The sequence below is a fragment of the Chionomys nivalis genome, chromosome 3, assembly GCF_950005125.1.
Source record: "Chionomys nivalis chromosome 3, mChiNiv1.1, whole genome shotgun sequence".
NCBI classification, from domain to species: Eukaryota; Metazoa; Chordata; class Mammalia; order Rodentia; family Cricetidae; genus Chionomys; species Chionomys nivalis.
Genome location: NC_080088.1, coordinates 112,751,596 through 112,768,193, shown reverse-complemented (window position 1 = coordinate 112,768,193; position 16,598 = coordinate 112,751,596). Strand labels below are relative to the sequence as shown.

The 16,598-nt window shown below is 45.2% G+C and overlaps 1 protein-coding gene across 1 annotated transcript; it reads right to left on the bottom strand.

Moving 5' to 3' along the window:
• Nucleotides 1-1,599: 1,599 nt before the first annotated feature.
• On the bottom strand, nucleotides 1,600-8,679 carry Erp29 (endoplasmic reticulum protein 29). Its single transcript, XM_057765796.1, has 3 exons — nucleotides 8,443-8,679; nucleotides 4,502-4,640; nucleotides 1,600-2,868 (listed from the first exon to the last, which is right to left on the bottom strand). The coding sequence occupies exons 1-3, from the start codon at nucleotides 8,584-8,586 to the stop codon at nucleotides 2,369-2,371; spliced, it is 783 nt and encodes a 260-aa protein (XP_057621779.1). The 5' UTR covers nucleotides 8,587-8,679; the 3' UTR covers nucleotides 1,600-2,368.
• Between the last annotated feature and the right edge of the window lie 7,919 nt (nucleotides 8,680-16,598).

Sequence of the window (16,598 nt, the reverse complement as noted above, 5' to 3'; positions counted from 1 at the left end):
GAGATGCTGCTTGCTCAAAGGCACACTAACTATGCAGTATAAGCAGGAGCTGTCTTCCTAATTCCTTTTTTTTTTTTTTTCCTGATAGCGCATGCCCTTAGCAGGTCTTGCCTGTTTCTTCAGGGAGGAATTAACTTTATCTGAATATTTTTTTCTTTAACAAAAAGAATGCTTGCCTGAACCTCTTTTCCAACATGATTCAACTTTGCAGGTGCTATTACTGATTGATGCCAACCTGACAGTGCTGAGTACGGAGCGAGTCCTGTAATCACACAACGTTATTTTGGGCTTGCCATTGCAGTTCATGCTTGAGGGGTACAACTTTATGCAACATGTAGATTCTGTAGATGCCAGGGACATGTATAAGAGTTAAAAGCTAGATTCTTTGTGAGACGGTGCTTCTCTATACACCCATGGACTTTCTTGTCTTGTCTCACTCCACCCTTTTTAATGGCATTCATTATTAAGAAATGCTCCTTAATTAAAAAGTTCCTCTTGACACTATTTGAGAAAATGTGCAGGTTCTTTAGAATAAAGTTTGTTATGTTGGATCTATTGTTTACTGCATCAGATTATTGAAGAATTAATTCCCTTAAACAGAAATAGAATGCAGCTATGTGACCAGCCCTAAGATGCCAGACTCTAGGTAACCATCATTAGAGCATGCTTACTGCCCTGGGTCTGTGTTGCTGGAAGGAGTCATCTGGCAGTATGAGGGGAGACTGCATTTCTGTGGTATATCTCTTAAGCAGATTCAACTTGAAATAGACATGTCAATTTAGTCCCCCTCCAGAGCTCCTAAGGTTAGAAACCATAGCAACCAAGCTGAGTCCATCCTGGGAGGACCCAGGGTAGACTGCCACTGTCCATCCTGGGTAGACTGCCTGAGTCCATCCTGGGAGGACCCAGGGTAGACTGCCACTGTCTCACTTCTTTCACAAAGGCTGAGGAGACTGGGTGCTCTGCTTTCTATAAAATGGCCAGTATTTTGTCCTTTGGAGTTGGCCTGGCCTAGATAGGGGCATAAACTAGAACACCTCAGGCAAGTGTGTATTTCAGAAGCACCCAAGGAGATTAGAAAGGATTTTGATAAAAATGATATTAGCAGTTAGAGAGATGGCTTGCTCCTTAGTTAAGAGCCCTCAGAGACCTGTGCTTGGTTCCCAGAATCTATAAAGTGGCTCACAACCATCTACCACTTTAGTTCCAGAAAACCCAACACCCTCTTCTGGCCTTCGTGGTCATTGCATGCACATTGTGCACGTATATACTGTAGGCAAGCACTCAGAAATATAAAATTAGAAAAATCATTGAAAATAAAAAGTACTAGATCCTTTTAGATCTCAAGTTCATTGCTGAGAATGTCAGCTGTGCGCTGTGAGCAAGGGCACTTAGGGTGTGGGGTTGGTTCACATCCAAGTATAAAGCAGCTGGATGTTTTGCTTGATCCAACTGAACATTGGGTGGAGTAGAGTCAGTTTGTTTATTAAAAGTTGGTTTTGCCAGGCAGTGGTGGTGCACACCTGTAATCCTAGCACTCAGGAGGCAGATCTGTCTGAGTCCCAGGACAGCCAGAGCTGTAAGACAAAAAACCTTGACTCAAAAGCCAAAACCATAAAAATTTATTGTTGACTGAGTAACTTACAGCAAGTGATACTGTTGGAAAGTAATTATCATTTAAATCTTTGAATTGGAGTGATTGTTCATCTGGTTGTGTACCTTTTTTTTTTTTTTTCTTAAATAGTCTCATGTACCCTAGGCTGGTCCTCAAATTCATTATGTAGCTGAAGGTGATCCTTGTACCTCTACTCCGTCAGATTACAGATGTGTGTCACCACATATGGCCTTGATTGTATAAATTCTAAAAAGAATGCATTAGTACAACTAAGAACTTGCTCTATAGAAAGAAAGCATGATAGATTACAGAGGGCATAAAGTCAGAGGGCAGACAGCATCCTCTACCTCACCATTCATGATTCTCCAGAGGGTGATGCCTTGTGCAGGGCAGAGTTCCCGATAGAAAGAAATCCACAATAGCTGAGACTCAAATTACAGGCCAAAAAAGTACAATCTGAAAAGAAAACCATCTAACCAAAACAAGACTTTTATTTGTTCAGCATTAACTCCTCTGTAGCACCAATTCCTCTGCTGGGGCAGCTCACCAGTCTTGACAGGGTCTCCACACACTGGCTTCTAGGGATATCCTAAGTATGATCTCAGCAACATGAATGTCCAGGCATACTCAGGGTTCAGGTTTCTGGCTCAGGACTGCTTTGTTCCACAACCTTGTACTCCATAGGGGCCTCACAGCCAGCAAGTGGCTCTCCCTTTCTCAACCCCAGCAAACCCTGGAAACCCTTGTGCCCTGTCACAGCTCCTCCTTGTCAGCCCCCTTCTTCCGGAAGGCAGTCAGGATGTTTAAGCTCTTGTGCAGCTCTTCTTTTTTGCTGTCGCTCATCTTGTTCTCAATCAGCTTGCTGATCCGAGTCATTTCTGAGGCTGGGAAGTCTTCACCTTGGTCCAAGATTTTCCCCATGATCTTCAGGTACTGGCTGGCCCACTTCTTCTCTGTCTCCTTCACACCTGAGAGGCCATCCTGCCCCTTTTTCAAGATGGCCTGGCGGGCCTCTATGCTGGAAGCCTTGATGAACTCGCCCGCCAGGGCATCGTAGGCAGGCAGGCAACCAGGCATGCCTAGGTAGACCCCCTGACCCTTTAGCCAGCGCTGGATAGCGCCAACCTTAATTGCCCCATTGTATGGGACAGGATTCTCAAAGTCTCCATCCCGAAAGAGGTAGAAGACTGGGTAATTCTCTTTGTCCAGCTTGTATTTCTCACTCAGCTCCATGTTCAGCTTATCACCGTAGTCTGTGAATAGAAACCAAACATGAGGAACTAGCAGAACATTGCTACGGGGCCTGCTGAGCAGACGGAGAAATTGAAAGATTGGCTGTACACAGTCTAGTGTCAAGTTTCACCAGAGTCCTGTGTCTAAATTTTTTCCCCAACATGCCTTAGCTTTGTAGCTTTACTGTGTCATTCACTGACTCTTATTTGGGGGGTGGGGTATTTTTGTTTTGGGGGAAACATTGATCTTTTGAATATTGTATCCACTATGTGCTAGAACCTGTTATGTGTGTGAGGGCCTAGTCACAGTTCAGATGTCAAGCTCTGACGCTACATTCACAGTATCTTAATAAAATAACTTGTATCTTAACAAATAGTTTGGGGGTGAGGAAGCCCATGATCCACACTATGAACACAACTGGGATCAGCCACATGAAGATCTAGGGGTAGTGGACAAAGATCTGGGCAGGGACTGAACTTGGGAGTTCATGAGCTGCATACAGCCGCCCTGACTGCAGCATTATAGAAAAGGAGAGCATTTAGTGAACGCAGACCCCGCCTCACCAAACCTGGAGGAAGACCAGTGAGAAAACACGTCAAGTGGAGGGACGAAGTGCTCACTATGTGGTGGCTCTGACACTGCCCCCAGTGCGCACAGTGGTCTCCAAGGCTAAAGGGTGGTGATGGCTGCCAGGAGCTCCTCCTAGTCTTTTTTAAAAATGATTTATTTTTACTTTATGTGCATTGGTGTTTTGACTGTGTATGTGTATATGTATATGTGTGTGTATGTATGTGTGTGTGTGTGTATGTATGTATGTATGTATATATATATCAGGTGTCAGATCACTTGGAGCTGAATTACAGACAGTTGGGAGCTGCCATGTGGATGCCTGAAATTGAACCCAGGTCCTCTGGATGAGCAGTCAGTGCTCTTGACCGCTGAGCCATCTCTCCAGCCCCCTAGGTCTGGCATTTAACTGCACCATTAAGTCTTGCACATCAGTCCACTGGTCTGAGACACAGGTGATAGTTCCGTAGTACTTCTTTCAGAGGTGTCGGGACAGAACTCATGGAAAGCAGCACAGTGGCCTGGCACATAGTAGATACAGGATGAAAGCTAGCTCTGCTGCAGTTATTGTTCACCAAGCTCTGAGGGAACTGACTGGAAATTGAGTAAACTTACCACTAATTGCCCTGGAGAAGTGTTCTAGCCAGCTCTACTCTACCAGACTGCGGGAAATTCCCTAGGACCTCCCAGGTGGAAGTGCGGGTCTTCCCAACTAAGGTGATGATACCACATTTAAGATAGGGCTGAGATTCAGTGCCTGCAGACCTCTGGACTATAACCACTAGATGTTGGTGACTATGGCCGTAGAGACTGCCCATTGATTAGTGCTGGCACTGGCTCATTTCAGGAGGTGCTCGGTTCTTAAGGGAAGTCAGAGAGGTGAAGGTTTGGGAAGAGGGGTTGTTCCTTCAGGCATCTATAGGATCATCTCTGGTTCCATGGGCAACACCTGCTCTGCTTAAGCTTGCTGCAGGCACTAGATCCTGACAGACTGCACACTCAGGGGCATTACCCACCCACCAGGGAAATGAGCCCCACCTTCCTTCATCCCAAGCCCCTCCCCAGTCATCCTGGACTTGTCCATACCTGAGATCCCCACCTCTGCCACCAAAAGATCATCGCTGGAGGCCGAATTCTCAGCCAGCCGTTTGAATTCGTCCTGCTTCTCGCCGTAGGGGTACTGGGTGTCGAACTTCACCAAGACAAACTTGCTTTTGGGGATGACCTGTGGGCGCATAGAGCTGAGCAAGTCAGGTGTTCAGGGACTTTTAGGGCTAATTCCCCTTCCCAAGGGACCCCTTTTTAAGAAACAGTGGAAACGAGCCTACACAGGAGACAAGCTGTGAATTCACTGATTCCCCCAAAGCTTAGAATATGATTCCTTTGTGGGTATCACACTGGGTGTGCATGTGTTCACACCCACAAAAGATAGAATAGTGCTGAGGCCTTCCCTTCCAGTGTCTTTGAACAATGCCAAGGAAACCTTAGCATCCATTGCTGTCCTCTGACATCTCAGGGGGTCTTTGTCAGTAAACACTAAATACTCAGGATGCTTTGGCCAGTTTGAACTGAACTGAGCAGTTTCAGGTCAGGTAGAAGGTTGATGAAGAGGCCAGACTTGAATCCATGCCATCTCCTAAGACCAGCATTCCCTTTAGCTACATCTGTCTTAAACTGTCAAAGCCAGAATTCTAATTGTGGTAGTTAATTTAATGAAGTGGATCTGTCTGTCTCTGCCTCCTGAGTGCTGGGAATAAAAGCGTTCACATACATGTTATGTTTGAGCACACAAAATTCCATTCCTTTGGTTTACTGGGAATGGAGCTTCAGGGAATCATAATGGTCAGTCTACATTTAACTTACTGATGAGCCCAAGACTTCCTTTTGGTGGCTTCTTTCAATGTATACATTTTATCTAATTACCTTTGGTCAGTAATACTGCCTACCCATCTTCGAATTAAAAAACAACTTATTTTTATTATTTTTAGTTATGTATGTGTGGCTATGGGCATCTGAGTACAGGTACCCAAGAAGGCCAGAAAAGGATGCCTGATCAACCTTAAGTTAGAGAATGACAGGCTGTAAGCTGCCTGATGTGGGTGTAAGAGCAGTGTTTGTTCTTAACCACTAAGCCCTCTCTCCAGCCTCCTCCATGAGCCTTTCACGCAGTCCCAAACTGTCATATTTTCATCACAGGCAACCGCTGGTGGTGAAAAGGCCTTATTATTTTTAACATTCACTTTGTTTTACCTATTTAAGGATATTAAAACTGCCTAGGAACATCAAAGACAGAAGCCATCGGGAACAGGTCACTGACACTAAAAAGTCAGAGCTCCCAGGGCCCAGCAGCAGGGAAGACTGAAAATATAAACCGGCTCATATCCCTGTGGCCCAGCTGCCCTGTTTCTGCTCAACACTAGTCCCACTCTGCTGCCTGGAAGTCTCTTCGTCTGCCTCTGTCATTCCAGGGTCGGTTTAAATGTCCCTTCTAGTGAAGAGGAAGATCCAATCTCCTATTACTTCATTTCCTTAACCCTCTTCCATCTCACTCTGAAACCTTATTATTTGCTCATTTTCTGTCTTTCCCTCTTGGATTTCTAAGGATAAGGACCACGCCCCTGTTCTTACACTCCTTGAGTCCCAGTGTTTGACTTATGGCAGACACTGAAAAATGTTCTGAAGAGAGCTCTCACAGACCTGGGGAGCTGATGCTGCGTGGCTGTCAATCAAGGTGAGTAGAAGCGGGATGGTGTTTCAAAAGCACAGCACAGGCTCCCTACCAGGGGACCTCATTTAGAACACCGAATACCAATAATCATAGGGTGGCTGGACACTGGAGTAAAAAGGAGATTTAGCTAACAGTAGTGTTATGTGTGTGGGAGTCAGTTCTCCTCTTTCACCAACTCTAGTGGTCAGGCTTGGTGGAAGTGCCTTCCTGCTGAGTCATCTTATGGCCCCTTCTCTGGGAATTTTAAAACAAGATCTCATCAAGTTACTCATACTGGCCTTGAACTCATGACCTTTCTGCCTCTGCCTCATCAGTTCTGTGTATTGACACCTTTGCCTGGCTGGCTTTATTTATTTGTTCACTATATAAGAAGCTGTTAAAAGCCCATGATGTCCCAGACATCATTCTAAATGAACACAGCAATGAACAGCATAGGGGTTCTCATCTAATGAAGCCTTTTAGTGATGGTCAAAAATAACACTGAAGCCGGGCGATGGTGGCACACGCCTTTAATCCCAGCACTCGGGAGGCAGAGGCAGGCGGATCTCTGTGAGTTCGAGGCCAGCCTGGTCTACAAGAGGTAGTTCCAGGACAGGAACCAAAAGCTACGGAGAAACCCTGTCTCGAAAAATCCCCCCCCCCAAAAAAAAACTGAAGAAAACCCATTCTAGTTGGAAATCACTGAAAAACAAAACATGTAACAAGATTCCTGGCAAAAATTTGGAAGCAATAGAGGAGGCACCTGTTGATTGATGTGAACACAACATACCAGATCCACTGTCAGATGCTCAATGAATAATCTGGTGTGCCGTGTAGAGAGTCAGAGAAACGGATCAGCTGCTTCATATGCTTGTAATGTACTATGGGAGATTTGAAACTGACAAGTTTAAAGAAAATAGTGACGGAGCAACAGGAATGAATGAGGGGGACCATCACTGGGGGCCCGAGAAAGCAAGGCAAGGCCCCAAGGGGGTAATATTTAACCTAAGACAGAATAATGTGAAGTAACTTGTTTCAAAGACTGGCAAGGAGTGTTCCAGTCACAAGGAACAGTGCCGAAGTCCTAACAGCTGTGAGCTAGGAAGTCAGGCTTGTACTGGCTGGAGAGATTGGACAAGGGGGCAAATGGCTAGGAAGTGAGAGGTAAGACGGGCATTCTATTGTGGAATCTCAAGGTGCAGTCAGGGGCCATTGGGGTTCCAGTGATGAGAGCAGGGAGGCAGTTGGTAAAGATGGTAAACACTGACCGGTTAAACTTACGTTGCTAAATGCCTAGTTCACACTTGGACTGCTGTATCGAGAGTAGATTGCTATATAGAGTTGAGTGGCGATTAATAATATGGCAGACATTTTTTTTTTAATTCCTTAGGACAACATTGAATGGGCTATATGTGCAGGATCCTTTTCAAACAGCAACCCCGTCCAAAACGGACGTGTCCAACCACTCGAGACAGGCGCATTTAGTTCTCTTTTGATTTTCAGTTCCTCACTATGAAAACAAAATAAGAAAATGACTACTTCTCTCCACACTTAGATTACCCAATAGAGGAAGTGAGAACTGCGGGGGTCTGGGACAGATGCGTGAGGGAAAGGTTGGGTCCACACAGTCCACTGCATTCAGCCTCCAACATTGCCACCATTCATTTACCCAGACCTGGATACCACCTTTTTTTTGGGCGGGGGGGACCTAGGGCTAGTGGCGCTTCTTCCGTGCTTTGACCTGGTTTTTGTTCATTTCTCTGCCCGAACATGCTTTCTACAGGTGTCAGAAGTGCACCTTTTTAACCCTTGCACTTTGTAGGGGTCCGCGCTCTATCATATGGTTTGCACATTGGCACATTGTCGAGCAGCAGGCATCCACCCTCAGTCAGAGAAGAGGGGGAGCACACTTGCATGTTAACGTGCTTAATTTTCTTCGCCACCCCCACCCATCAAGGAGCCCAAGAGCGTCGACCTCGCCCCGCCCTTCAATCTTCCACTTGGGACTCGTGGATTGGATCTTTCCCGGCATTGTCTTTTCCCTATAGATAAAGGGAAGGAACATTTAAGTCCCTTGACTGCATAGCTCTTTTGTAGAAGGAGGTAGCGAGTAGCCGGCTTGCAAAGCAAAGACAAGGGTTCCGAGTGATTAGCGTTCGCCCTTATTCTGCCAACATTGGGCCTATAGGATGGTGGGATATCTAGAGATGGTCCCTAGAGAGTGCCTGCTTGCCACCCCTCGGGGACCAACGTCCTCATGAGCGCACGGGCCCACGGGAGTCTAGCTGCACCTGCGCACGACTCCCCCAGTCCTCATTACCTTGTAGAAAGTGACTGTGTCCAAGGGAAGGGCGCCCTTCGTGTGCAGGCCGCTGCCGCCATGAGGAGCAGAGAGGAGCAACAGGCCCAGGAGAATAGACAGCAGTGGGGAGAGGGAAACGGCGCCAGGGACAGCGGCAGCCATCACAGCAGATTACGGGAGCCGGAGATGAGAGACGCGGCCGAGCGCTCCGAGTGAGCTCTCACGTCACTTGGAGGGCGGTCTCGGAGCGCGCATGCGCACACGTGGCCACTCCAGGCGGCTAGAGCTCCCTTTAGGGTGGAAGGGATGGGTCGCTTGAGGGGCGGGGCAACGAGAGACAACTGCGCATGCGTGGCCCGCGAAGCTCATGGAGGCGGTCACGTGACGGACGAGACGCTGACGTGAGACTGGCTAGGCTGGCTCTTCTCGGGTGAGAAGAGGCGCGAAGCGAAGCTTCAACAATTCCCGTGCTGCCTTTTCTCGCCTTGGAAGAAGATGAGGCGGCTGCCCCCACCTTGCCTGCGCTGGGGCGTCATGCTGTCTGTTGGAACCCGCCGTCTCCTTGGTTAGTCACCTGTCTGTTACTGGTAGTCGTCGTCCTCTCCGTGTAGGCCGCAGGCCCCTTAGGCTGCAGCCCTGGTCAGGCCCACCGGGTACTTAGGTGCTGTGGCCCTCCCTACCCTAGAAGCTCGGGGAAAGGCCTGTTGGTATCCTGCTTGTGGTCAGGTGTGGCAAGAGCGTGCTCGGATGTATAGTGAGAAAACAAGCATCCGTTTTGAGTGGCTGTCTTATGCCACCTCACCCCCAAAGTTCCATCCTCAGCACTCAAGGAAAAAGCCGGATCTGGGCCTGGTGTGTTGGCACGCATCTTCAGTCACACCACACCTGAGACTAGGCTGGTGAACCTGAGTTCAAGGCCAGCCTGGGCCACATAGTGAGTTCTAGGCCATCCAGAGTAAACCTAGTGAGATCCTGTTTTAAAAAAGAAAGCAAAACAAAAAAGCTGTGGCACACTTAGCAGTACTGGGTAGGCAGAGACAGGAAGGTTCCCAAATCAAGCCTAGTTGAATCAGTGAGTTCCAGATTAAGAGAGCTTTTCAAAAAAGATGGTTGTATCATTGAAGAAGACAGTGAGGTTGGCCACTGGCCTCTACATACATACATGGACATTCACACACACACACACACACCATATATTCCTGGGAATTCAACTCAGCAAGTGCTTTAGTATGGGAAATGAACCATATTACCAACCGCACCCCCTTTTTTGAGGCAAGGTCTCTGTGTAGCCTGGGCTGCATCCCAGTTGAGAATCCTCCTACCGTGGCCTCCCACATACTGTGTGCATCACCATATCTAGCTAATGTAATAAGTCTTTACAATTGTATGTTGCTTGGCATCTATGTTGACCATAAATTGTATTTTCTCATGCTAGAAATAGGGTTCAGTAGTCACTACTAAAAAGTTTTATTTATTTTATGCACATGAATGTTATAGTTGACTGTATGTGTATGTACCGTGTATGTGCCAAAAGGGTGTGTTAGCTGTGAAACCACAGTTAGATATGGTTTTAAGCCTCCATGTGGATGTTGGGAATTAAGCCCTGGTCCTCTAGGAGAGCAGCCAAGTGTTGTAGGGATTTCTGTCCTGCCCGGTTCCCACAATCGTTAAGTCCTAAAGAAATCACACAGAGCCGGGCGGTGGTGGCGCATGCCTTTAATCCCAGCACTTGGGAGGCAGAGGTAGGCGGATCTCTGTGAGTTCGAGACCAGCCTGGTCTACAAGAGCTAGTTCCAGGACAGGCTCCAAAGCCACAGAGAAACCCTGTCTCGAAAAACCAAAAAAAAAAAAAAAAAAAAGAAATCACACAGAGGTCTACATTAGTTATAAATTGATTGGCCCATTAGCTCAGGCTTCTTATTAACTCTTATAATTATATAGCCCATTATTAGCCCATTCTTTCTGTGTTAGCCATGTGTACCTTATTCAGTGAGGCAGTCACATCTTGCTTCTTCTGTGGTCAGGTCAGGACTGTGGAGGAATAGGCTTCCTTCTTTCCAGCATTCTCCTATTTTCCTTGACCTGCCTCTACTTCCTGTCGGGTTGTCCCGCCTATAATTCCTGCCTGGCTACTGGCCAATCAGCGTTTATTTAAAATATAATTGCCAGAATACAGACCATGGACCCACACCAGGCAAGTGCTCTTAACCACTGAGCCGGCTCTGCAGCCTCCTTCAGGAGTCCGTCTTCCTCTCCCACTCTCCATCTCCTGTTATTTTTATGTGTATGGATTTTTGTTTGTGTATCTATGTCAGTGTACTATGTGAGTACCATGTATATACTGAGGATGCCAGAAGAGGCCATCATATCCCCCTGGGACTTGAGTTACAGACAGTTGTAAGCTGCTATGTGGGTGCTGGTAATCGAACCCAGGTCCTCTGGAAGAGCAGCTAGTGCTCTTACCCCCCTGAATCATCTCTCCAGCCACTCAGTGGTTTTCAGTATGGTGGTTCTACACTTGCTGCCCAATGCCCACCCCTCTAATAGACAGCCTGCTGCCCTCCATTTGACTGGCCATGCTTACCTTCATATCACACTGAACGCTCAGTCACAGTGTGACTTGCTGGGATTCATGCTTACTTACTCTAAGCCTACCAATGAAAACTCTCCCCAGGAAACATATTTGGACATTGCTATGTCCTAAGAAAGACCTATGTCTTCCTCACTTACATGTCTTGAATTCTGTGTGAGGTCTCCAGGGCTGCCATCTCCCCAGTCCATATTAAAATCTTTAGTCCTGCCGGGCGGTGGTGGCGCACGCCTTTAATCCCAGCACTTGGGAGGCAGAGGCAGGCGGATCTCTGTGAGTTCGAGACCAGCCTGGTCTACAAGAGCTAGTTCCAGGACAGGCTCCAAAACCACAGAGAAACCCTGTCTCGAAAAACCAAAAAAAAAAAAAAAAAAAATCTTTAGTCCTGTTTCATCTCTTTCCTAATCACTGGAAGGGTATTTCTACACCTTAAAAGATCCTATATTAAAAGTCAGTCCTGCTTAGAAGTGTCAGAATCGTATCCCGGAGATGATTTAGAGCATGACCTTGAAAGGGAGGAAGCATTGGTTAAGCAGTGACCAGTCAGTGGCCAGAAATCTGTGAAATGGCAAACTAGGGAGCAAAATAAAGACTCACTAATCTAAAGGGTTTAGAGCCACCAGAGATTTTAACTGGAATGTTGTCAGATTTGTGTGTGAAAATATCACCCGAGCATGGAGGGAAAACTGGGCATGGAAGTACACACCTTTAATCCTAATCTTCTGGCTTAATCTTCCTGGGAAGGAGAGCAATGGGGACTGGAGAAAATCTCAGGAGGAGTTTGGACTAATCTTCCTGGGAAGGAGAGCAATGGGGACTGGAGAAAATCTCAGGAGGAGTTTGGACTAATCTTCCTGGGAAGGAGAGCAATGGGGACTGGAGAAAATCTCAGGAGGAGTTTGGACTAATCTTCCTGGGAAGGAGAGCAATGGGGACTGGAGAAAATCTCAGGAGTTTGGACTAAGCAGTGTCTTAGTCGTGGATTAAGTTGTTGCCTCATGTACACTCTGATCGCATTCGGAGAGGTAGTTATTATAATAACTACAGAAATAATTAAAGCTAAATGAAATCATATAGGTGGGCCCCAACCCATGGGGCCTGATGCTCCTTTAAGAAAAAAGATTACAAGCCGGGCAGTGGAGGCACACGGCTTTAATTCCAGCACTTGGGAGGCAGAGGCAGGTCTGGTCTACAAGAGCTAGTTCCAGGACAGGCTTAATAGCTCCAGCGCTCTGGCTGGGACAGGTGGATCTCTTTGAATGGGAAACCAGCCTGGTCTACTTAGTTTTACAAAGTTGGGTAGGAAGGAAATGGGGTATGAATCTAGAAAGAGTTGGATGGAGAAGGAGGGTAATATCATCAAAACATGTTATATGAAATTCTCAAACAACTAAAAACTGCTTTTTTAGAAAAACAGAATAAGTTGGGTCTGGATGGTAGCTGAGTAGTAGGGCATATGCACACTTTAATATTCCACACCCCTCCCCCCAAGTGTGTATTTGAAGAAAAGTGAAATCAAGAAGCTTTTGCAGAAAGCTTGGGCATGGTGGCACACCCCTTTAATCTCCTAGTATTCAGAAGGCAGAAACAGACAGATTTCTGTGAGTTCAAGATCAACCTGGTCTCTAAAGCAAGTTCTAGGCCAGCCAGGGCCACACTGTGAGAGATCCTGTCCCAAACAAAAAGATTCTTTCGTAGGATTGAATTCTGGGTGGTGGCTGCTGTAATGGCAAGCACCTTTAATCCCAGCACTGAGGAGGCAGAGGCAGGCAGATCTCTGTGAGTTCAAGGCCAGCCTGGTCTACAGAGTGAATTCCAGGACAGCTAGAGAAACCCTATTTCAGGGGGGAAAAGGAATTTTAAGACTTGATTAAACCAATAGATTCAAGTGTAAATAAGAACCATCTGAGCCTGCCCTGGTTTACTCTGTTGTGTACAATTGCTGATGTCAGACTGTGCAACACATAGACCACATTTTGAAGCTAAGTGCCAAGGAAAAATACCTCTGTTGTGTTCACACAAGTCAATAACTGTTGTCTGTCAGGGCACCAGCTTGTACCAACTGACAAATCATGTGATTTGTGCGAATAAACAACACTGCCAGTGACTATATCAAATCAAAGCAAAGACTCTACGTATGAACTCTACATATGTTGCACCAGATACACCCACACGGGGAACTGTATAGAGTTCCTCCATTTTGACCCATCACTTGTTGTGAGCCTCGTGTAAGACACTGGCTAAAGTGAAAGCCTCCAGCTTCTTCATCTTATGCTGCTCTTTCCACTTCAGCATTTGAAATGGCCAGACACCTGGGCCTGTGCTGACAACCCTGAACCTGTGCCTAGTATGACTTTTTATGGTCCCTACAGGATTTGAATTAAGATTGTATCAGTTCAACTTGAGGACAGCCTCTTAGAACTCTGCAGCATCTGTTCCTCTCTTATGGCCATTCTGTAATCTGTGTAAACATATGACAGGGTAATGTATGAGCTAAGAGTTAATGCCAGTAACTAATTCTGGAATAAAAGAACCTATGACTGCTAGGATCCACACACTTGAATTCAAGATTACTTGGTAAGTTGCAGCAAATCTAACAAATAACTTTGTGAGTGAATTGTCAGTCAATAAATTTTGATGTGAAAAGACACAGATGATGTTTGTTTCTGGCACAATAAGCTCGTGATAGTGAAAAAAAGAGACATATACTTATCATTAAGAGATTTTGGAGCCGAGTGGTGGAGGCTCACACCATTAAATCCCAGTACTCAGGAGGCAGAGGCAGGTGGATCTCTGTGAGTTTGAGACCAGCCTGGTCTACAGAGCCAGGACAGGCTCTAAAGCTACACAGAGAAACGCTGTCTCAAAAAACAAAACAAAAAAAGAATTTAGCACTACAATTATTGTATATATCCAATAAGTGTATGTCATAAGATAGCAGGATCTAACCTTGGTAAATTTGAGAAAAAGAACTCAATGTGTATATTATATAGGGTTATCTTCCAAGCCTAACTGCCACCATCTTCAGATCAGATGTGCCCATTTCCAAAAGATCATCACAACTAAGCTTATTGATTGTTAACATTCCCTCCTAGGAGGGATGAGAGGGCTAAAGGACCCTCATCTGAGAATCCAGCCACTCCTCCCAACTGACTATATGCAATTCTGCCCTAATTGTGCATGATTTAGGGAGGAGGTAGAGTATTCAGGCTGTGAAGGACTAGGAAGGAAGCACTATCCATGCAGCTGTGGGCTAGTTTTCATCCATGTTGGGTACAGACCTCCCAATGTTGCTGTTTTAGGGTCACCAAGGCTCCTGCTTTTAACTCTTCATTCATGCTTTGTAAGTAAGCCTAATAAACTCCTTAGTTAGCCAGGGTAGACTTTGATGGAATCAAACTTGGTCATTTGGACCTTATGAGGAAGGGGTAGGACATTGTTTAGACTCTTCCAACCCATAGGATGAGAATTCTGTAGGGAGGAAGGGAGGGAGAGAGAAGTGGATCTCCGCAAGTTCAACGCGATGGCTCTGTAAGTCAGTTACATCTACACAGAGAAACCCTGTCTCTTTGAGGAAGAAAGAAAAAAATTTGAAAACTCTTTATAAAACATTTACCTTTTTTCTGTTTTTTTTTCTTTTGGGTGGAGGGGGGTTCGAGATAGAGTTTCTCCATGTAACAGTCCTGACTGTCCTGGAACTCACTCTGTAGACCAAGCTGAGCTCAAATTCAGATCTGATATGGGATTCCCTTCTATATGCTATGAATAAGTTTTATTACAAAATGTCACCCACCATCTCGGGCATGGATCCACATAAGACCTAAAAGAAGCTTAAGAAAAAAAAAGAGGACTTCTAGAACCACAAAAAAGCAGGAGCTAAGTGTGGCTTCTTGGTAGCAGCATTTTCTTGGGTGGGTTCTGTTGGCTAGAAGCAAGCAGAGGCACAGTTCCTTTAAGAAAAGGCTTCCTGATTCAGCATTAGCAGCAAAACTTGTGCGGCTTCTTTAAGAGCCAGATTCCTGGCTCATGCTGACAGCATGAACTCTGGCTCTTTCAGGAGGTCCTGCACTTAAGTGGGGTTGTAAGGAGCATGCTACTAGTTGCTTAATGGCAATATAGACCTGCTGTGTCCCTGGAGCTGATGCAGTGAGCATGGCCCACAGAGGAGGTGAACATACCTCTGCCATGTTGGACAGGGCAGAGGCAATAGGCAGAGGCGTGGAGTTGATCCTAGTCATGCCCACTTAGCATTTAGAAAAAAAAAGGTGCTCTTAATCAGGAAATGATTCGACACACAATAAAGACAGATTCAGAAAGAAATAAACCTCAGAATGGGTCATAGTGTGTTTAAAAAATGTACATGGGCTTGGGAGAGAGAAGGAAAAGAGTATAGACAGTTATGAAAAGAAATAGTTTTAAAAAATAAAAGAAAGTCTTTAAGAGACAGTAAAAGTAATATAAAAGAGGACAGTCAGTCATAGATTTAAGGAGTAAAGAAAAATAAGCCGCGTAAAGATGGAATATACACAGATAGTCTGGATTATGTATATTATTGTGTTTTCTTTGAATTTTTTTGACTGCACAGAGACATTTGATTCTGGGGGCTGCTATGTTAAACCAACATAAAGGTATCTTGACTTCAAAAAATTTGGGTCTAAGGATATATTGCTTTGGAAAAGAGGTTCTGCTTTTGTTTCTACAGATTAGAACCTGTAGATTCCTTCCAGGCTAATGTGGTTTAATGGAGCAAGATCTCCCTGAAAGGTTTCCATGAGCCCTAAAAATACTTTGTCCAACAAACAACAGGAGAAAGTTATGTTTGTAGAAAACTATCCCCAAATTCCAAAAATTATTGTTTATAAATGTTTTCATTTGAATATATATGTATATATATATATTTCTGCTCTTGTTTAAGGTATTGTGTTTATGCAGCTCATTTAAAAAATGTAATGTATAGTTAAGAAATATGGATTAACAGGTGGTCATCCTATAATAGCCAAACCTTTAGTCATGATAATTAGATTTTTCTAGATACATAGAGATATATTTAAGTTAGATAATCTTCAACACTTCAAAGAATTACAAATATGGCATTTAAAATGTTTTAAGAACTTAGACTTTTCTCAGTAGTGAGACATATCTGCTTCTGGCACAACCAATTCAGAGAGGTTGATGGACATTGAAGAAACTCGTTATGGAATTTGCCTTCAATGTGACAAGGCTAGCCAATTGGGCAAAAAACTGCTCTTGCCTGGACTACTTGATGGTATGCTGTATGAATTAGACATGCAGGACCTACAGAAAAGTGACTACTGAATTTTCCAAAAGATGTGATGATCCTTCAAGGTTCCTGCTTTACCGAAGAAGCTGCCAGACATTCTTGAAGGACACAGAAGAAAGCAACTGACAAACTTTGCCAGTACAAGGTGAAACAAATCTTCAAATTTTCTTCTTCACTGGAAAGTCTACCAGGTATTATAGGCCTACAGGTTGAAGATGGATGTCCTGGTGTTACAGAAGAACTTTGAGTGACTGTCCAGGCAGCAAGATGTGTAGTGGGAGCTGCGGGCTGTTTTCCTGCTGC